This window comes from Vanessa tameamea, chromosome 3 (assembly GCF_037043105.1).
Source record: "Vanessa tameamea isolate UH-Manoa-2023 chromosome 3, ilVanTame1 primary haplotype, whole genome shotgun sequence".
In the NCBI taxonomy this organism is placed as follows: domain Eukaryota; kingdom Metazoa; phylum Arthropoda; class Insecta; order Lepidoptera; family Nymphalidae; genus Vanessa; species Vanessa tameamea.
This window is the reverse complement of record NC_087311.1, coordinates 3,888,639-3,913,009: the sequence shown is the minus strand read 5'-3', so window position 1 is coordinate 3,913,009 and position 24,371 is coordinate 3,888,639. Positions and strand designations below refer to the sequence as shown.

General features: G+C 31.9%; 3 protein-coding genes across 3 annotated transcripts in view; all 3 read left to right on the top strand.

Annotated features, from left to right (window-relative positions):
* The window catches only part of LOC113397339 (dehydrodolichyl diphosphate synthase complex subunit DHDDS), a 412,132-nt gene that overhangs the window by 291,000 nt on the left and 96,761 nt on the right, over positions 1-24,371 (top strand). The window lies entirely within an intron of this gene.
* LOC113397343 (mitochondrial import inner membrane translocase subunit Tim8) overlaps positions 1-24,371 on the top strand; it is a 312,742-nt gene that overhangs the window by 196,598 nt on the left and 91,773 nt on the right. The window lies entirely within an intron of this gene.
* On the top strand, positions 14,350-16,401 carry LOC113397093 (carboxypeptidase Q-like). The gene is made up of 3 exons (XM_064218473.1): positions 14,350-14,641; positions 15,115-15,244; positions 15,314-16,401. The coding sequence occupies exons 1-3, from the start codon at positions 14,430-14,432 to the stop codon at positions 16,394-16,396; spliced, it is 1,425 nt and encodes a 474-aa protein (XP_064074543.1). The 5' UTR covers positions 14,350-14,429; the 3' UTR covers positions 16,397-16,401.

The following is a 24,371-nucleotide window of genomic DNA, read 5'->3' as shown; positions in this document are numbered from 1 at the left end:
ATATATTCAATTGCTTTATTGGCATAAATTCTGTAATTAAAACAGTAGTAAAGAGCTGCCGATTTTCCTCGGTAGAATATAATTTTGAAACTGACGGTAGCTTCATATTGACGTGACGAATCTAATTATTTCATGAACATGCTTGAATAAAGAATATTTTGATTTCATTTGGTCACGCATCGCTTAAACTTTATGTCGCCATATTTGTGATCCTTCATTCGATATACAAAAGAGAATACATTAAAACGAATAACAACAAAATAATCATAGATTCGAAAAAGAGATAGGATTTATTATATGATTAAAATACAGATAACATTGTTTTTATTTAACTCAGACGTATTATTTCTATCCAAAAATTAATTAAACATAGCGATGTTTTTCTAAATCCGATTCAGCTCAAAATAAAGTTGGAAAACATAATTAAACGAGTTCGTTCTCTCTAGATTTGTTTTTAAACTAGATAAAACAAACTTAAGTATGTTGTTTTAAATTCAGATTACTGTTGCCTCTCTTATATATCTTAATATTAAATCATGTTTTATGATAAAGAATTTAATATAAAAGAAAGAGGATACGAGTGTTATGTTAGATTATCTTTTATTATATTATATAATATTACGTATTATTATATAATATTACGATAATTTTATATAAGAAGACAGCAAACAAAATAGCTTGGAACCTCCTTAGTGATTTAACACAGATTAAAAAATAATGAGTTTTTATTTTTAGGGTATTAGGATTTTAATCTTACTGCTAGCCCACACTGCAAATAAATTAAGCTGGTGATTTAGCTAGCTGAGCTTTACGTCACTTTAAAACTAAACTCTATTTAAAGATTAAAATCTCTGTAGTTGCGGAATTGTTTATTACCAAATTCAAATAGAAAGTTTAAAGATTGTTCAAAGTTTAATTCAGATGCTTAAAGTTAAGATGTTTAGAATATAACTCAATGGCCTTAGACCACATATTTTTTGAAAGAGATTTCTATAATATAAGAAAATATTAAAATTCAACGTATTAATCTTAATAAAATTTGTCAAGTATCTATTGATGCAGGCGTCAAGCTACAGGTATATACTCGATTACACAAATATTTGCCATCAGATAAGCGTGTCAGTAACTGTTTGTTCAATTATATCCTATCGATCTAGGCGATCACGCGTCAACAGATAATTGTTAATAGAAGTATCGATGGAATCTCTAGTATCGAAAATTATATTTTTTCAATTGCCAACATGTATTTTCATATGCAAAATAAGAATAATAAGTGGAATATATAAATGTCCTCAATATGTGTCTGAACTAATCACATATAATCCCATGCAGGTAAAAACGCGTGTACAGCTAGTAGGGTATGCATATAAATTAAAAATTAGATTAACCAATGCCAATTAGGTATCAAAGGCTTTGAATGCATTAGTTCCACTTCGGTTACACTGAAACATAGCTTAGCCGGTAACTTAATACAGTCTATTAAACACAGACTCAGTATTTAAAAGGGAATAGAAAAGGTGTTCCAATAAAAGTACAAACTAAGAACTCGATGAACTGAAATAGAATCAATTTAGTATTGGAGTATTCGATGAGTAATTTTGCGGCAACTTAACTCTTAGGCTATACGAAATAATCTAATAAAAAATACATGAGTATTCAACATTTCTTAACCTAAAGCCACTTTGGTCGGCATTTTAAATAAAGTTTTCTAAACGTGGTTCTCGAACGTTCTATTTACTTTAGAAAAGTTGCCTTTTATCCGATTTCTACAGGCACAGTTTGCACGGATTACAATAACTTTAGAAACGTCACGAACGAATTCATTTGAAGGTTTTCAAATAACATTGTACAAAGATTATCGTTTATCAGGTAAAAATGTACGGTGTGGGACTATATACAAAACATATTAACAATTGGGCAAATGTATTATGAATGGCTACGTACCTTTAAAGGCACTCGTTATACTTGCGTCTTCGTTTACTTAATAAGTAACGCAACAGCCTGGAAACGTGTGAACCGATTGGGCTAAGGTTTCCTCTCCTATTGTTGGTAGATGGCACAATTTCATGTGACACATGCAATGCCTCATAATTTTTTTAGCGCCTCAGAGCACGAGCTGAAAATTTATGCAAAAGAAAAAATTAAGTGCATGAGAATTCAGAACTGTAAGCCAGGTTTGAACTCGTCATCTTAGGCAAATATTTTCATGTTCTAGCCAGAGGGCCATCACAGCTCCATCACAACTCAATGTGAAGTTAGTCATTAAAATAGCAAGTGCAATGTTTGATTAGAAACAAACATATGATAAATCTGAGATTAATGGATCTTGGATGCTAGTCTTGGCCAGGACAACTTAATCTTTACGTGCTTCGTTTGAATTTAAAATGCATTTTAGGGTGGTCACTCACCGAGAGCATTCACCTTTGCAGTAAAAATTCAGATTCGTGCATTACATAAGTGAGTTAGGAGAAGTACTTATCCTGTAATGATACAATTTGAAATATTACATCAGTGAGAGAGAAGACTCGACTGCTGGGGAAGGCTCAAAATCGAATAATAGATATTTACATTACAGGTGAATGCTCGTCAGTCAGCAAAGCTGTACTGTAAATGTAACGCTCAAAATTGTCTGCTGCCGGTGAGAAGCCACCCTTATGCTCATTAGTGAAAGTATGTATATAATTATATATACTTTATATATATCTATATATATATATATATATATATAACAATCTGCCCTAGAGCTATGTGATGGAATAACCTCCAAATTGTTTTCTTAAGAGAACAAAAAGGCCATCGCTCGACCGTGAGACATGTATTTAAGGCTGTTGCTCTTTTACTTTTAAATAAACAAAACGATTTTGCCCTCGGCAACGTTATTAGTATTTGGTAAATCAGACAAAAGATTACCTATTGTTATAGTAGTTAGAATATTTTTTTTCATTTGGAATATCTTCATTTTACTGGTGAATCCTTATTTATCTGAAGTCCTTTGTCCTTTTGGATTAGCCCTACTAAGCCTTTATCTATAAAATACAATTAATTATTATAAAAAAAAAAATTAAAAAAAAATAGGCAGAGAATCATATATCAGTAATGAGAAGTAGATGTCAAATTGAAGCGTCAATAGCACAATGATTTAAATACACGCTCAATACTGACCCCATGGGTTATTGTCCCCACTCCTACCACAAAATTTAAGTTTAATGGAGGGTTCAATGGATGTATTAGTAAAATATAAAAAATAGAAAAGTGGATAGTTTGATACTAGTTAAAATAAAACATGTTTTACGTTTAGACGTTAATTTAAACTACATAACTGTAGATTAAAGAGTTTAAAGCTGTAATTGGTTTTTTACGAAATAAAAGTAACAGTACCGAGCACAGTTCGTACTACATATAAAGACTATTCCAATTACCGACTCAGGTTTGTGGCGCAAAATCCGAGCTTTTCCGATACAAAGAATATATTGAAGACTCTCCCGATTATTCCATAGCTTAAGCAGTCAATTGTGCCTTAGTTTTGAATTGTAGTACACTTCAAAATGGCGTCGCAAAATTTTTATAATTTATTTACAACGAGTTTGCACCCACAGCCTCGTCATTAAGACATTTTTCGTCCCAGAATCAAAATTATCTCAGTCACTCTTCGATCCATAAACTATCTGAAAGTAAATAATCACGTCGATCAAAGACAAACCAACCCATACAAAACATTCCGACCACGTTCTAGGGCCAATGACCTCCGAGACCGAAACCCTAAGATTTCGCGTTCCATTATGCCGACCGTCGCAATACTCAACCCAACAACGTCATCATGACCTATAGGACCAATAGAAGTAAAACTTTTTTAATTATAATAAGGTATTATTTATTAATTGTGTCCTCTGTATCTTTATGCTTTATATCTCTCCCTAAGAGGTTATTCGGGCTTCCAGCAGAACGATATCTCAAAGAAAATCGTTGACGTCTATAATAATGGCTAATGCATACCATGGTAAAGGTCAGGGATTCGAATCAAAACGACTTGATGTAAAAAAAAGTTTATTACCCACACTTAAGTAAATTGCTTCCGAAGTATGTGCCACGCCGTACAAAATTGTATTTATTGTGATTGCCTTTAATATCTTAATACGTTTCCTAGGACTAATACAACACGTAACGTTATGTAACAAATAGAGTTGTGTGTTTTTAAATGGTTTTATATATGTATTTTTACCAACCAATAGGCGATTCGAATAACAAAAGGACTAATATACAAAGTAAATAATTAGCCATAGAATTCGTCTAGAATTGACAAGAAATCACTGGTCAAGTCGAAAATAATCTGTGGTGTTCATTAAGAATTCGAAAAAAATTGCTTTTCGAATAAAGTATATTGACGGTAATTTTTTATCTGAATTTTAAAAGTAAAATTAAAGTAAGTACTTACTAAAGGAATCAAAATTAAGAAAAAATTGTCAAGAACTGTTTGTAGTGCATAACAGCATAGCTATTCAAAGCGCATGGAATATCTGAATTTGGTCTGTATATCTCCACTGCTCCTGCTTTTGATATATACTCGTAGTATACAATGACAAATTGAGTACCGAAATCTGTTTCGATGTTTCTGAGATATAGTTTCGACACAGTACGAGAATTGGAACGGATCGTCGAAACCACGGACTCCAGTTTTAGTATTGAATACAACCTAATACAACCCGAAATTTCGATCCGTTTCCAATTTAAGGTAATAAATAAATGAAATATTTATGTTTAAATTTATATTTCTGTACAATTTAAAAAAAAAAAATCAAATTGAACATATATTAGTTCGTAAACGTCATCGATCATTACTATAGATATTTTTAAAGATTAATTGAAAAGATTTATTTTAATAATATTTAACAAATTCACTATTTATATTACTTTCAGATATTTCGGTAAATGAGTCCGCCATATTCTTTGTGCTTCGTCTTATTTGCATCAAAATATCAGTTGTTTCATTTTATTCCACACACAATAAGCTTAACAATACTCCTTTGTAAAGTATTTGTATTAAGCACTAGAGTTTAAGATTTTGACACCTAAACTTTTTTTTCAGATTTTTATTTTAACTTTAGCGACAGAAGCGTTCCAATCACGTTTCCAATTGGATAATCGTAACAATTATCCAACCGAAAACATCTTGCTCTTTTATATAATGTGCACAATATATGTGGCTATAGTACTATAAAAAATATTTATTATTACACTTGCTTAAATATCGAATTCTATTCCAAGTTACAGCAACTGTCATAACTCCTAAATTACATTAATTCAATAGCATTCATTGTCTAAGCATAATATGTACGTATCAAATACGATGTGTAATTAAAGTTTTGTTATTTGACGAGACTACGTCTACATGTTAGAACTAATGATCTCGCTTACATAAGGTGCACGTTATTGATCTATTCAATGACGAAGGTGTGAACATCAAATAAATTACTATATTTTATATTTTTTTTATAACATAGGTGGCGGACAGGCCCACTTGATGGTAAGTCAGTGATCACTAATGCCTATAAACATTTACCTTATTTAATTAAATCGCCAATGCGCTAACAACCTTTGGAACTAAAATTATATGTCCCTTGTCTTACCACCAAGTATAATAGTTGCGTATCATCTATATTTTTATTTGTACAACTTTATTATACAACCTATATACAGAGGGATAAAACGCTGTACTAACTTAAATTACCAGAGAACATAAAATCATGAACGCTCCAATTCCTGCACGCAATCAGCTGCTAGGTCCATTAGCCTACGTTTGTTTGCAATTTTTAATATTGTCTTCGCATTAAAAGGATATTTTTTACTTATCTACGCATACCAACTCGAAACGAACGCTAATCTATATTAATAATTTCGTGCAGGTTTACAATAGACCCGATCAAAACCTATCCACAATTATAGTCCGTTAATTTTTTTTTTTATCCGATTAAATATGTATCCGCAAAATTCGTATAATTGATATATTTCGATATTAAATCCATAAAAATCAATGACATAACAGTTCAACGGGTGGTCATGTTTGATGCTTACGGGTGCGTTCAGAAAGTTTGTTCCAAATAATCATTCAGGTATGGTAGACTCGACGGAAACTTATCCACATTAAATTATAGATCAACGTTTATGAAAAAGTAAATATTATTTAAAAAGTAAATGTTAAACGGTATTTGTTAAGTTGTATTTATTTTACCCGAGCGAAGCCGAGTTTTCATCTAGTCTATAATAATTTAGTCACTTCATTCATTTGACAAATAAAGCCTGGTTTACGCAGTGCGAGCTGCTGACTAGTCAGTTGACAGCGTTGTATACTTGTATGTTGGTAACCCCGCATGCCTTAGATGTTTAAATGATGACAGACGTTCCGAGTTGTGTGCTAAAGTAGTGCGCTACCGGGACCCTCATTCATGGTCCGTGTACGTTCGTTACGAGTGATGTGTGAGCTGCTATCAAAAACTGACCTAGTTAATCGAACACGAGCTACTGTCCTACTCGCAAGTGTGAGTAACTCGTATGATCGTCCACATAGTGCGAGTAGCTTTATTTTTTTATGTCATAGGTGGCAAACGAGCAGGAGGCTCATCTGATGGAAAGTGACTACCACCGCCCATGGACATCTGCAACACCGGGGGGCTTGCAGGTGCGTTGCTGGTCTTTCACGAAGGAATACGCTCTTTTCGAAAGCTGGTTCCACAGAGTGGCTGTGCGAGGCAGAAAATGTCTTAAAAATCGCGCTGTTGTGGATTTTCGGACATCTAGGTGGTGCGGGTGATATTTAAATATTATATATTATATAATTTGCTGCATTGCAACTACTACGAAGACCGCGAGTCAGTCTTCGTAGTAGTTGCTAGCTCGCACTTTAGATCAGGAATTTTAAACATTATTAGTCCAAACTTTAAGTAACTTCTTAAAAAATAAATTTATGGTTTATTTAGGAATATTTGTACAAGTGATTTAAATATGTCAAACAAAAAAAATATGTCTGAAATGCTTATGTAGGCGCGTATACTTTAACGTTTTTCTTATAATATTAAATCTCATAATACGTCAATTATATTGATTTTGATTGTTAGTAGGTTGATATTAGTTTAAAAAAATATACGTATATATTCCTTTCAAGTGGCACCTTAAGCATCAAATTAACAAGAGTCGAGCTAAGCAGTGACTCGGCTAAATAAATGAAATAAACATTAGAAAGAACGCTTTCGTGCGATAATTAAAATAAGAAGCGACAGAGACTAATTGCTAAAAGTCAGTTCACATTTCTTGAACAAAATATGTTATTTTTATAACGGAAAAACGAGTCAAAAGAGTTATCTTTGCTTCAAATAACCGGGAGCAATTTATGGAAAAAAATAATTTCATTGTTGCCTTCGAAGCGAGATGATATTACTTTTATAACAACTGTAACGAGGCAAAGAAGTCTTAAATTTACCGAATACTTTTCTTTTTATAACGAGGATGTTACCAAAAGCTTTAATTATATGAAATTGGGAACTTTAGTTGTGTTTAATATTCATCTGAGTACACGGATAAATAATAAATATATTGGACAACATCACATACATTACTCTGATCCCAATGTAAGTAGCTAAAGCACTTGTGTTATGGAAAATCAGAAGTAACGACGGTACTACAAACACTCAGACCCAGACAACATAGAAAACTAATGAACTTTTTCTACACCGAATCGGCCGAGAATCGAACCCGGTTACAGCCAATGTTTGTAGTAATAGTATTGTAAAAGTTTATAAAAGTATAAAGTAAATGCCCCACTGCTAGGAAGACCTCCTCGATTCTTTGAGAAGTTTTGTAGCTTACTTGACCTCGCTGCTCCAATGCGGGTTGTTGAATTAATACATATTTGGAAGATTTTCATGCAGCTTTCCTCACGATGTTTTCCTTTACCGTCGACCATGAGATTCTTTATAAATACAAATTAAGCATTAATTAGTGCTTGTCGGGTACGCACTTAGTTATAGGATTTATAAATGTTTTTATAATAGATATATTAAGTTACGTGATCTTTATAAGCCAGCGTAAGTAAAAAGTGGGCAGGAATGCATTCACAGTACAAAAACTATTTAGATTGAAGCCGTTGCATATCTGTACTATTTCTTATTATTAAAATAGACGTGTCAATTTAATAATTATGTATTTTAATATTAATTATCTTCTTTTTATATAATATATTGATTGTGTTTGGTTCAGTCGTAATGTTTTCCATACGTGCTAATGCAGATATCCGTTGGTCAATAAATATATGTTTTGCCTGCATTTCTTTTGTAGGTACTGGCGTTAACAAACAAGATTTTTCCAACAATATTCTAAACACAAAAATAACCCGTTTACTTCGTGTGAAAGACGCTTGATTTCAGGTACATTTCGGAGTAAATGTAATAGAACATTTTCGTTTCTCTTGGATTAAACATTTTATTACGAATAATTCAAAACCTTTGGGGTAATATCGATTAGCTTTCATAGTTATAATAAATTAAAAGGTCTACTAGTACCAAAAGACAAAAAAGATTACAGGGTTTTAGTTCAAAGGGTATCTATTACAATGTACGTATAAGAAAATTATATACTTCTCTATTTGATGAACTTATTCCTAACTCATACTCCACATAAATTTCAGAGTCACCATAACAATGCATCAAATAATATTATTGACTGGTTGGTCTGATAGCTAGCTGTACGGCTGCAGATCACAGGGTCATATGATCAAATCCCTGGTCAGACCATTAAAAAGTTATTAGGTTTTTCTGACAAAAAATGTCAATAGCAGCCTGGTGTCTGGATATTGGCAGTGTATAGGTTTCCGTGCAAAGTGCATAAAGCAATTGCTTCTTCACCTGATCTCTTTTCGGATTGGACCTGAGTCTTGTCGGATTAGCATTAATCTGAAAGTGGGGTACTGGTACTATGCCAAAAACTTCACAACAGCTGTTAAAACTTTTAACATATTGAATGATGCGCAAAAATACAAAAAATAAAAAAATCAAAGCAATTAAGTGAATATTTATATTCAAGCTTACTCGTATTTAAAATTTATGACTGACTAACTAAAACCTACTCGTATTTTTAAACGTGAAAAGTGCGGACGGGTTGCTAGCCTTGTATGAATTGCTAACGAAGGATTCGTATAGTTTCCAAGAATATAACGTAAAATCGATTAATCAGTGACCTTTAACTGAAGTACAAACTCGTAATTGATATATCCGTAAATGTTACTTTGAGATTACTATTTGCGATCTATATCCAGAAACAATACCTGGGTATCTTTAAATATTTATTTTTTATAGAAAAGGCCGATGTCACAATAGGAAGTTGGTTCCAGAGTGGTTGTGCAAGGGAAAATATGCCTTAAAAACCACGCCGTTGTGGATTTGTTGCTTCTCTAAGAATAGTTCATTCAATATCCTGATATAATAAAACAAGTAAAACTTGCTGCTCCAAAGAGATAATGCTATTCTCAGAAACAAATAATTAACCCATTAGGCTTCCTTACGTAGTCGTGATTATTTTTTTTAACTTACGAGTATATGTAACTTTTAAATACCAACGCTTGGGTTAGTCACTATAATGAAATTCAAATAAAAAAATTTGAGTTGAATTTGAGATGTTTTAATTTTTCTACCGAATCTTGTACTACTTGTAATCGAATACAAGTATCTATTCTCGCCATTTCAATTATAATAAAAATGTGTTCGGTTAGCTATTTGCTGCAGATGTCGCCACTTGTCAAAACCCTTGTTTTGCGAGATTACTTCACGTGATCGACAAATGCCGAGTTCACTTTATTCGGCGCCCTAGTAGAGGAAACATCCGACAAAGAGTTTTGGATAAAAGTAAAACTGGTCCTGGGTATAATTTTTCCTACATATAAACATGGTTATTTTAAGATAATTTGTGAATACGATTCGATACGATTATAATATTTATATAAATAGTGTCAAGTTTTGTATATTAATTTGTAGTTGTAATGTGTAATACCTATGTATTTTAAAATAATATCTCGTAAATTAAGGTGAAACATATTAGTATTGGAAATTCAATAAATGAGTGTATAACATTGTCGTTTTTATATCTTAGATTATTTATAAATATACCTACACAATAAAGTTGTCGCATTACACAAGAACTACAACAAACGAGTCACTTTATTATCTTGGCGTGCGTGACAGCTACGCTCGACACTCGCCAAACGTCATTTTTTTTTATGGCATCGGTTGGCGGACGAGCATATGGGCCACCTGATGGTAAGTGGTCACCACCGCCCATAGACAAAGGCGCTGTAAGAAATATCAACCATTCCTTACATCACCTGTGCGCCACCAACCTTCGAACTAAGATGTTATGTCCCTTGTGCCTGTGATTCCACTGGCTCACTCACCCATCTAACCGGAACACAACAATACAGAGTACTGTTATTTGGCGGTAGAATATCTTATGAGTGGGTGGTACCTACCCAGACGGGCTTGCACAAAGCCCTACCACCAAGTAAATAAAGTCATACTACTTTACTAGTGTGCGTGTACTTAATCGCCAACTGTTGGTTACTATTTTTTTCGACGCCTTCTCAGCTATCAAAGTCTATCTAGAAATATATATAAACAAAGACAAAAATAAATTATCAAAGAAAAATGGCAAAGAGTGTGTTAAAGAGGGAGTAGCAAATTAGAGCGAGCCAAAACTATAACTTTATTAATAAACTTCTCGCCAATGAATTTGAAACCACAACTTGTTTATAAAAAAAGACACCACAACAAAAACTATTCATATTTTAACAGTAATAGTATTTTATTCTCGTATTATTCTTGTCTGCAACGTCATCCCTTTGATATCCCCTTTGATATCGGTTGTGTACGAAACACAGCACACAAATGATGCAATCTCAATACGCAATGTTCAATGCATTTCGATGCAATTTCTGCAGCGAATTTCTGTACAAACTTTCCACATTGCTAGAAATATCAATCCAACGCTTAATTTATTACAATTTGATTTGATTTGTTACATGTATTTGTTATTATTCGTCTCGGGTTCACACGTGTAAAATATAAGTTCTCAAAAAACATGATTATCGTAATAAATGTAATTCCTGTAATGGTTTATACGGCGCACACCAGTGAAGCTTCCAGTCGGCAAAATTATTTCCGATATCTTCAACAATCCATACTATATTATATATATATTATATTTAATATTTGATATATTTAATATTCCATTATTTAATATATTATAAATACGAAAGTAACTCTGTCTGACTGTCTCGCTTTCACGCCAAAACTACTGGACTGATTTAAATGAAATTTGGTACACAGATAGAGAGCTTGAGAAAGGACACTACACTATACTTTTTATTTGGAAAAAAGTGCTGTAAAGGGTTGAAAACGGGGATGAAAGTTTGTAAGTTGTTGAAAGTATAGTCATTTTTGGAATTACAAGCATAAAACTTATATTTAGGCTGTACACTTATAAACTAACATATCATGACACCCACTAAGGAGCGAATTTTGGAAATTCTACCCCTAAATGGGTGACATAGGTATTGAACGTTTGTATGGAAGTCCGTAATTTTTTAAGTTAGAAACATGAAACTAAATTTTTGGGATACTGATTAAAGAGGAGTAGATACTTATTTAAGTCTTTTTACACAATCTAGCCCTACGGGGGTGAAATAAGGGTTGAAAATATGTATAGGAGTCCGTCATTTTTTGAAAAATAAACATGAAACTTAATTTTTGGGATACTGCTCAAAAATGAGTACATACGTATTTAAGCGTTTCTAGATAATCTACCACTAAGGGGGTGAAATAAGGGTTGAAAGTTTTTATGGAAGTCAGTCATTTTTTAAGTTAAAAACATGAAACTTTATTTTTGGGATACTGATAAAAAATGAGTAAATACGTATTTAAGCGTTTTTTGATATCCTACGTTTGAGGGGATGAAATAAGGGATGAAAGTTTTTATGGAAGACCGTCAGTTTTTTAAGTTAAAAATATGAAACTTTATTTTTGAGGTACTGATTAAAAATGATTTAATACGTATTTAAGTGATTTTAGATATTCTACCTCTAAGAGGCTTAATAGGGTTTGACATTTCGTATACAGGTTAGTATGGAAGTCCGTCATTTTGAAGTTAGAAGCTCGAAATTTTATTTTTGGCTACCGATTAAAAATTAGTTGATTCGCATTTAAGCGTTTCTGGATATTCTACCCTAAGGGCTGAAATACACACCAATGTGGTATACAAAGAGGTATTACATTAACGTATTATTTTAAGTTAATTTCTAAATATATTCATATTCTACGTGAGCAAAGCCGCGGGGAACAGCTAGTCATTAACATATTTCAGCTAATTTACAGAAAACTTATAGTAATGAATTACACTTTAACCGTCCTCGAAAATCGCACCGTCCATTACATACAAAATATATTAAATAGTTTTTGAGTGTATTGCGAGCAGACAAACAGATACAGTGGGGGGACTCCTATTATAATTAGTTATCTTAAGCAAATGTTTTATGATTATTATTCATTTTCCTTTTATTTTTGAAAAATACCCAAACTGAAATGGCAGCAGATTTGGCACATAGCTCTTAGAAAATTCTCGACTATCTGGTCGTCACGGGAAGCCAATGTATGCGGATAGCGCTAAACCGACTGTGAGATCTCTTTTGGGAGGCCATTGTCCAGCAATGGACGTCTTCCGACTGAAATGATGATGACGATTTCTTTTCAATCAACTTTATTTTAATTAATTTGATTTCATGTGTTGATGGATAATTAAGACAGCTCTATATTAAATTTGAATATTTTTTCTAAGTAAGAAATGTTTCCATAAAATTCAAAGCATTTGATCTATTGTTAATTTTTCTACGAATTTTATAACGAAAAATATTTTTATCAGCAAAATCACAACAAAATTTTGTGTGTATGAAAAATAACGTAATAAATTCGAAGTTAGTAGATGTAACTGCATAAGAGAAATGATTGAATTCCAAATCTTAAATTAGCAAATCTAAAGTGAGACCTTAAAATAGATGATTAATTGAATATTTACAGAAAATATTGATTAAGTGTAGTTTGAATTGCCAAATTATAATAAGGTTAGATATTACATATTTTAATTAACGCCTTAACGGTTTTATGATTTTTTTCCACACAGTGGAACCTTCAGAAATGTACCCGGGATGGGGGCAACCGGGTTTTGTGGGATATCTACTGCTATTGCCATCTTCAATCAACACGGATCCCAGAGGCTTCGGGATCATGTCCATATAACGTGATGATCTTCCACCCCCGCACTTCTTGCTAATGCCTGCGGTAGCACGAGGGCATCCCAGCTGCGGTTCTCCTCAGGGCCGTCTGGAACTGACAGCGAATGTCCATTCGAGGTACTTACATCACGCGTCCCCAACATTCTACCATTTCCCGAGCCTGCTTGATCGCTCTATGCTAAAAAAAAACTTGACATACAACAACGCTTGAACTAAAAATAACTTTTACTTTCATCCACTGCAGCACAGTACCAACTTCTACAGTATAAAGTCAGCCTTAAAACTTCATTCTTATTGATAAGCAGTTTTCGCCCGCGACTTTAGGGGTTGGTCGTCACGTGTTAGGTATAAAAAAGTACCCTATGTTAAGGACTTAGTTCTCAAGCTGGCTTCATAGCGAATTTCATCATATTCATAATTTTCAGTACTTTGGCCGTTAGAGCGTAGACAAACGAAGAGACAGACCCACAGGTAGATAGAGTTACTTTCGTATTTATAATATAAGTTTAGATTGCAGGTTGCGAATAAATGTTGTAAATCATTCTAGGTACTCATACAATAACAAGTTATATAAAAGAAGAAACAAATTAAACAAAAAAAGTAATGTAATCTGGATTTTAACTAATACTATACATATAATTTTATATGATAACTATTTTTAGACCAAAATTTAGACAAATTGCTCTGTTCATTCTTACTCATATACATCAAATTATGCGAATCTAATTATTTAAATTAATCCTGAACATAATTTTCTCTAAAAGTTTTAGCATAAAAAATCGTATTATATTTGAAATATGATTTTTTTATCACCACATTATTTTGCATTGGAAACGATTAATTAACGACACAATCTAATATTTCACGCTTGTGGAATTAGTGTATAATTAGTTTTAGGTGTGTATACGTTTCAATGATTAACAAATATGACTTTTGAGTTGGTGTAATAAAGTTCCAATTAAAACAAAACATTTTGATTTGCTTCTCTTTATTAACCAGTTAATCGTTAACACATCGGTTTCCTGCACTAACACAGGCTGACGGTTTTCAATTAAATATATTTGGTCATGGTTTAAATACTGTAATAATCTTAAAAACGAAAATAAAAATGTATCTCAAAACAATTTTGGCAATAATTTTTATTTATTATACAAAAGTTATAGAACAACATGAGTTGGACAACGATGAAAGTATATTTCTTAGAAATGAGTGCCATTTTGATAAGCCGTTATTGGACAAACTTTCGTCATATCAACCTGTCATTAATTATATTATGGCTACGGTTAAATCTAAGCTGATTTCAGAGGATTTTTATGAAAAGTGAGTAAAACCAAACTGATTAAACATTAAATCTTCTTCATCCTCTATCACTTTTAGTTTCATCCTCCGGCTGTCTGCCATTAATCTTTCGCATACATTAATAGATGCTAGTAAGAGCACATAAATCTCAAAGGAAGATCACGAGTTCAAACCCGGGTAAGAACAACTAAATTTTCATGTGCTTAATTAGTTTTTATAATTATCTCATGCACGGAGGTGAAGGAAAAAAACATCCATATGGCGAATGAAAATCTACTACGTGTATCCACGAAACCGTGTCGGATTAAACTTCATCCTATTCCTTAAAAAAAGGGGAAAGGATTTAACCCGGTAGTAGGATTTAGAAAATAGTTTTTATTATACGTTGACTTACACGAGTAAATGCTATCATTACAATAAAATACCTTCAGGCATTAAGTTTTCCCTTTGTTCATTATAGTTTTAAGTAATTAAATATTTTATTTTTATGATAGATATTCAACATTCCTCGATATTTTTGGGGCTCGTCCTGCTGGAAGTAAGAACTTGGAAAATGCAATAGATTATATGAAGCGACTTACGTACCACAGTGGAGTTAAAAATGTTTTTACGGAGAATGTTTCGGTATATCTTTACACAGTCTAATAAAGGTGCTTTTTAATTACTTAGTTATAAGACAGTCTTTGATTGCAGGTACCACATTGGCAACGGATCTATGAATCTATCAAAATGATACGTCCTCGCGTAAAAGATATTGCAGCAATTGGTCTAGGACTTAGTGTTGCAACTCCTCTTTATGGCCTTACTGCGGATTTAATTGTTGTTCGTAGCTTCGAGGAATTGGATGAAGTCGATAATGTACAAGGGAAAATTGTTTTATTTAATACTATATTTACTACATATATAGAAACCGTAGTATACAGAGTTTATTCAGCAATAAAAGCTGCTCAAAAGGGAGCCATTGCAGTATTAATTAGAAGTCTAACGCCTTTTTCATTGTATACTCCTCACACCGGTGCATTAACATATAAACAAAATGTCAAAAAGATACCAGCGGCTGCTATTACAACAGAAGACGCCGATTTAATTCAAAGATTATATAATTACGGAGAAAAAATTACAATAAACATAACAATGTTAAATACATTAAATAAAAAAACATCTCGAAATACTATTATTGATCTGAGGGGAAGGTCGGAGCCAAGAAAGATGGTGATAGTTTCAGGTCATATAGATAGTTGGGATGTAGGGCAAGGAGCTATTGACAACGGTGGTGGAATGATGATTAGTTGGTTTGTACCTGTGATATTAAATTATTTGAATTTAAGACCTAGAAGAACTATACGCTCTATTTTATGGACTGCAGAAGAAGAGGGCCTTATTGGTGGAGCTGAGTATTTAAGGAGACATATGAATGAGCTAGATAACATAAATTTTGTGTTAGAATCCGATGCAGGAACCTTTAAACCTTTAGGCTTAGAAATAGCTGGATCTAAAAATGCAAAATGTTTAATTGCAAACATTTTAAAACTTTTTTCGCCGATTAGTAAGATAAAGCTTGTTAATAATACAGGATCCGAATTGTCTCTTTTTGTTAATAATGGAATTCCAGGAGCATCATTGTTGAATCGAGATAATAATTACTTTTTATACCATCATACAAATGCTGATACTTTGACAGCGCAAAATAGGCAACAAGTAACAGATTGTGCCGCGTTTTGGGCAGCGATATCTTACGTTATTGCAGATATACCGATTCCAGTTCCACGACACTGAAATATACAAAAAAATATTCGATTGCTTCAGAAAAACATGTAGCGAACACTAATAAAAAATGTTTTTCTTTGAGTTAGTATTGAAATTTGATTATGCTATAACAATATCAATAAGAATAAAATACTTTATTGTACACCAAAGTAAAGATAAACAACATTACAAAAATATGCACAATGCTATAGAGGTCGTCTTAACGTTACAGAGCTATTTCGACCACACAACCATAAAATTGATAATATCGGAGACATATTGCTACATAAATTAATATTTAGGCAGATGATACAACTAACTTCTACGTACAATACTAACAAAAATATTAATATTTATCACATAAACTATTTAAATAAAAGATGTGTGTTTATATATTTTTATTTTTTTTTAATGTTTGATTGACTTTAATTTTGGGATTATTAAAGTATTATGACTTTTGGTGAGTGTCAATCATAACTGTCACCCACACCTAGATAATAAAGTGAGTTCATTCGCACGTGACATTGGCGAAATAATCTGTGCCCTCTTGACACAAATAAAAGACAAACGTAAAAAAAAAAGTTAGTTCGTTTGTTTTAATTATTTTTTAGTGCGACACTATACCTATTCATATAAGTAATATAGGTTTATGTCAATTTATTTCAAAATAAAACATCCTTAAACCCATAAATTAAAAAAATAATAATTCATTTTACAAACTATTGCTTTGGGATTTGAGATGGAATTGCTTTATTCTGAGAAAACATCAACTACGTGCATCGACAATGCTCGTCCATACAAACGAGAAATCTACTATATAATTTTTTTTTTGTAGCTTTTAAATTAAGTTATTAGTATATTGTCCTTAGTTTTAAGTCGTGTTGATATTAAATCTGTTCTTTTAACCTGCTGCATCATTACATAGTATAAAACAAAGTCAGTGTCCCTGTGTATGCTTAGATCTTTAAAATTACACAACAGATTTTGATGCGATATTTTTAATAGATATATTGATTCAAGAGGAAGGTTTATATGTATAATACATGCACAATATACTAGAGAAATACTCATAATTTAAAAGGTTTCTGAAGTGATGTCTTAAATAAAGACATTTTTGCTTACATTGCAAACGCTGGCGGCACCCTATGAGATCGATCAAAATAATGTAGTACAGTATTGTACACAAAAAAGTCTTCGATGGTATATATCTATCTCTTAGGGATAACCCACAATAACCATTTTTTTATCCTTTACTTTTTACGAGAAATAATGGCTTATTTTAGAAGTGGTTTAAAGCAACAAAGAATTAATCCAATTAAGTACATTTAATACATTGTGCATTTAATACAGATCAATATGACCCTTCACAACATGTAATTTAAATGAATATTACAGATTTAAAAAGCAGGGACATAGCAGTTTGTATAGTCAAACGACTGAAAAACTGTGAACGTTGTATTGTTCTGTAGTATATTTAGTAACATCATTACACCCGTGCGAAGCCGGGGCGGGTAGCTAGTATTTTATATATCGATATTGTACTCGTATATGGTAATGAAATTCGAAACATACATTAATAAGGCATTGTCATTTTTTTTATAAATTATGAAAGGAGGTTTAATTACGTATAATACCTTTTTCGTTATAATTTCTGTTTTAATATTTCTTCTTGTCACTTAAACTTTTGTTTCATTACACGTTTTATCTCGACAAATTAAATACTTTTTTCTTTTCCTCTCTACGTGATTTCTACCTAAATGTTTCTAAACGGCTATTTTATTATGAATCTTCCCGACTGTTATTATTTCAAAAGATCGATGCCAAATAATTATCTTTATTAGTTATCTTATAAATGTATTCGGTAAGGAATAAGAAAAAGTGTTCATACAATCGTGTGATACAAATCTTGCAATAATCTCCAATACGAATAGCATCATTTATCACACAAAGGTTAGATTGAGTAGAGATCCCGGATTAATTATCTCATAACAAATATTTCTGATAAAGCGCCCTAGGTACACAAATAGAAGCGTTATTCAGTGTATTTTCATAAGCGTAATGAAAAAACTAGTGCATTGACACTCTCCACAAATCTTATTCCATACATTTTAATGTACGGCTACGAATTTTTAGTGGAATAATATTTTCCACATTACCATTAACTTACATAAATGCTTAAACTAACTAGTCTCTAAAAAAATCCACATCAATCAAATACGTAGTATTATAATTGAATTTGAGTTTTTTATTCATTTCCATTTTGATTGCCACGGTTGATTATGGTTGAAAATAAAATTCCAATTTGGTCAGCGGTATTGTTTTTGATTAATATTCAATCGTACTCGTCTGACCATATTTTGTTGTCACCAAACGTTTTCATACGTACATATATACTCCTAATAACGAAGTGTCGTATATTTTTCATTATTATTCTCTATGAAATTCAACTTAAACGGTAATAAAGTTTCGTGTAAATTGATGATGTCATTAACATTACAATTTAGTACCTTTTAGCCGACTTCAAAAAAGGAGGTTTTTAATTCGGTTATATATATTTTTTAATTTTCACGCCAAATCTACTGGACTGATTTAAATGAAATTTGATACACAAATAGTCTAAAGCCTGAGAAAGGAGATAGGGGGAGAGGCCACTTTCTAATTAAAAAAAAGTATTGTAAACGGTTAAAAAGGGGGATGAAAGGTTGTATGAAAGTATTGTCATTTTTAGAACTAGAAACATAAAACTTATATTTTAGGCTGTTGATCTACAGTTATAAAATAACATACCATGATACCCACTATGGAGGAAGCTTTGGAAACTCTACCCCTAAAGCGATGAAATAGGGGTTTAAAGTTTTTATGGGAGTCAGTCATTTTTTAATTTTAAAAACATGAAACTTTATTTTTGGGGACCGATTAAAAATGAGTTGATACGTATTTAAACGTTTCTGGATATTTTACGCCTAAGGAGGGAAATTGGGTTGACTTATACAGGTTAGTCTGGAAGTCTGTCATTTTTGAAGTTAGAAGCTAGTAGATTTATTTTTGGGATACCGATAAAAGTGAGTTGATACGTATTTAAGTGTTTCTGGATATTCAATCCTAAGGGCTCAAACATACTTCAATAAGTTATACAAAGAGGTGTTACATTAACGTAATATTTTAAGTTAATTTGTAAATATATTCATATTTTACGCGAGCAAAGCTGCGGGCAACAGCTAGTATCTAAATATATTGAAAGGTATTAAAGTATGTTTCAAGATTAAATATACAATAGATACATTAAAAGGATTGGATAAAATTTAATTTATTAGTAGGTACATATTTTTTTGTTAAAACGCATTTACGCGTTTCCTCTACATAAAGTATTTATCTTGTATCTAAGTCGCGCCGAGTGCGCCATACTACCCACTAAAAAAGCTGGAGCATCCACTCCATCTATACGAGGGCGTCACGGGGTCGCTTCAATATCCTAATTAGTCGATACGTTTCATTTATCTCAATGTGTCATGTTCGTTCCAATTTTCATGAAAATATCAATTTTAAAACAAGTGAAAACAAACGGTTAAAAAATCTTATTTAAACGACGTTGATTCATACAAATATTTACCAGAACCATCAACAAACATCTACTATTTTAACAAAAAACATCTGTGAATGATTTATGACGGTCGGCTAGTTCAAATAACTGAGCAATAAATCAATTCAATTGATTTATTGGTTATTTCCTTTTGCAAATATTGAGAAGTTCAACAAATTGAAAAGTTTATTAGGAACCGTCTCTATACATATTTTAAATCTGCCCTTTTAGTCTTAGAAATCAAACAAATAACTTGTAATCATTCTATTTCAATATATACTTGTCTATTACAATCAAAATTAACTTTTAATCAGGATTACGGTATGTTAATTATTTAGATATCTTTTTTTAAATCGTATTATTTGTTCACAATCTTGAAATGACTTTTCAGAAATCGGTTGACCGTGAAAAATATGAAAATATTTTTTTTATTTATAATCGTGTTCTTCATAATAGCCGATATGTTTCATACGAGTTACTTTGTTTTCTGTATGAATTTCTAGAACTACAATTATGTGATTGCATAATTCTTGAGAAATTTATGGGTTAAAAAAATACACTACGGCTCTTGGATTTGAATCGGTTAATCTTTGAAATCGTATCGAGTAACTAGGGCTTTTGTATGATTAATCTTAGTTACTATTATTTGAAACACGTGATTCATACATTGTTAATAAGAAACATAAAAAAAGTTACACTAAGTTGTAGTTGTAGTTGCTTAAGATAATCCTAATCCTTCCAACCAATTTCGGTCACGAAGGCTTTTATATTTAATTAATTCAGTACTCGAATATGTGCGAAAACAGGTACACTTTCATTAATCGAGGGAACGGCAATCTGGCAAGACCGGAGAGAATTCAGGTCCAGAAGCAATGGCTTCACGTGCTTATTAGCCAGTATGACAGAAGCCTATGTTAGAGAATGCCTATGCCAGAGGACTGCAGTAATAATCAGTGTATAGTAATTAAATAGTTAAACAAGACTAGAGACTAAACAAGACTGATAATAATAATTTTACAAACATCAAATAATGTTAATAAAAACAAAAGAAATAAATCCCTTCCCTTCATGACATTTTTGAATAATATATTCTCATTCACGAACATTACAAGAGAAACTTTTGTCCTTTTCCCAAATTTCAAGAGCCCTGAAGGTCTCGATAATAGTAAAGGTCCCATAACGAGGTTTCGTCCCCAGATCTATTTCAATTTTCGTGGAGATTGAAACCCATCTCATATGTCCCTTATTATGATTCTCGTTTCCGACTGATGTACCGACCATTAGTCCCTTTTAATTCACCGCATTCGCTTACCAATGAAGACTCTCTTTTATCATTATTGTGGTAAAAAGGTTTCTTTTATGCTTTATACTTTTATTATCTATACGAATAAATAAAAAAAATGTTTGTAATGCCTAACTGAAAATCGACTAAACCAATATACACAAAACTAATTAAAGATGTCGCGCAGTATTATATATATAAAAAGGAAGTGACAAGCAAGAATTACCAGTCCTTGTATTATTTTAATGTAAATCATTGATTTATTTTACAATAGAGCCGGCCGCGTGTGTTTTGTTTGCTATGCTCTCATTAAATTAAAATCTAGGGCCATTTTGTATTATTTGAGAAAAACCTTTTGCTGAGGCACTTCTTTATAAATATATATAATCCTATAACTGATCTCTTCCTAAACGATTTTTTTTATACAAATGAGCCACCTGATGGTAAGTTGTCCCCACTGCCGGTAGACATTGGCGCTGTATGAAATAAAAACCATTCCTTACATCATAATAAAGCGAAACCAACCTTGGGAGCTAAGATATTATATCCCTTGTGGCTGTAGTTACACTATAACCTCATAGTAATAAGGTTATAGTTATGATTTTTAGAGGCATGATTGACTATTGTAAAGATTTAATGTAAAATTGAATCCCAAATAAATTATTTTAATAAATTCATTTTCTACAATATATTTAATGATAATGAGAGTGTTTGTTAATTTTTAATTATTTGTAAAGTTTAAGACACCGCGTTTGATTTGTTTAATAATTTCTAACTCTAAATATATTAACGTGTACCACCAATAGGCGAGTCAGGTGATCGGAGGTCATGCCTAATTCATATATATGTACTTTCAACCAACACATACAGGTTTCTTAACGATATTATTCCTCCACCGTCGAGCAAGATGTAAATTATAAACACAAATTATAAAAATCAAAGTATTTGCTTGCTTTGAACCCATAATCATTGATCAAGATTCACGTATTCTAACTGACCCATCTAAGTTAGAAAAATCATTTTGTGATTGCATAATCTCGACAACTCCAGAATCATAATTGAATTACGAGTATAGTATTATGTAGTAACAAATTTGATAAGACCATACTCATAGGGTTAGAAATCTGATCCCCATAATTATATAGCGGATGTTTAGATAAACTCTGTTGTATCTCCTTTAGTCACCATTAATTTGATATTCGAGAGAAAAAGACAGCATTATCTACCTAAGAACCCCCTAAACAACATTTATTGGCATACATGTGATACAGGCTGTAATAAAGGTTCAATCGTATTACTTTATAACGACTACTAAATATTTCTCCTTATAATATCAGCATGTATAACAATCAGTGATCGAAACATGCTCGAAGTATGAGTAATTTACTAGATACGAACAAGATTAATGTAATTATAGACCTATACACTCACGAAGGGGCGCCTCTCTACGTTAAATTATTATGGCCGTGCATTAATGATTATTATGAGTGAGTGACGTTCGTGTATACAATATGTCTTAGTGTGCGTGAGACGATCAAGAGTAAAGATAACAAAAAAATACAAAATAAGATTATACTTGTTAAGTATATCATTAAAATGCCGACGGTTTAACGTATAAGGGTATTGGGTCTTTTTTGTGTGAATATATCAATACATAACACATTAGAAGTTAATTTTTTTTATACTAACAAGTTCGTTGACTATTTCGTATTTCACGAACTACAAAATGTGTCTTTCTTTCCAATTCAGATAAATTGCAGAATTCTTACAAAAGCTTCACATCGCTGAGTCCGTGGACCGCTGACGTAATGACTTACTTCTTTTATTCGTTTGCGATAAATCTTGACTGAAAAATAAACTAAAATAAAGTTAGCTCTGTGCCCTGCTCAAAAGCAAATCTGTTTTGAAATAGAATATCTTTTCATATACTTTTGAATTTGTTCAGTCATATTCAGTAACATTGCTTTTGACTTCTACTTTTTAATTACATTTACCAACTCTAACAAACCGGAATAGGACCATATAATCAATTATATAACCTTCTGTAAATGAGCAGTAACACTAAATAGTATACAGTATTTATCCATATTTCATTTTGACGACGAATACTTGAAAATGTGGTTTGAAACCTTAGTTCGTTATCCTTCGAGATTTATTGCAGCGACACAGTTACGAAACATGACAAGAGATTTATGCTGCCTGTCAACGTAACTGACCATACTGTGCTGTCGTTATTAATTTACGATGTCGATTAAATGATACTGAAATGTTCATACCTGATATAAGAGCCGAGATAGCCCAGTCTTAGAACAGGAAAATATTAACCGAAAACTTCTATTTCATACCCAGTGAAGCACAATTAATTTTGAATTCAAAATTTGCTAATTTGATAGATATACCAATTTGCATTGGAACAGCGTGATGGAATACATTGCAAACCACACTTATATTTTGTTTTTATCCCTTTCTTTTTTATTGTAAATTTCCCTTCTCTATCAAAGCCCTTAACTTTGTTATAATTCTTCTATTTACGATTGATTACAATCAATCAGGAAACATATTAACCATTCCTTACATCGTCAATGCGCCAGTAACCGAGGGATCTGAGATGTGCCTGTAGTTACATTGGCTAACTCACCGTTAAAACCGGATCATAATCTCACTGAGTACTACTGTTTGGTGGTAGAATATCTGAGCGGGTCGTAACTACCCAGTCCACCACAAAGTAAGTTATCTTTGAAAATAGAATAAGAACGCTTTAGTAAATCACAAAAAGAATCAAATGTCACAGATTTACTGTTTTACATTTACCAACTTTAAATAACATATTCACAAAATTATAAGTAAGAACAAAATCATAAATTTTACTGTTTTACCGAATCACTTACTTATTCAATCAACTTTAAAGGGTAAACAGTTTTGACCCTTTGCGATCTCTCGGCGATAAAATACGAGAAGGATTATCCCTATAGCATTGAATAAATTAAACCGAACTAAATATAAATCTAAATAAAGTTTACCATAGCCGATGGTATCAGTTACATTTTTGTTCAGAATGAAAATTCATTATTACAAAAAATAGTTAAAAAATTGATTTAATTTTTTTTTTTCATTTAAATATTTCCAAGAGTCAAAAACTTGTT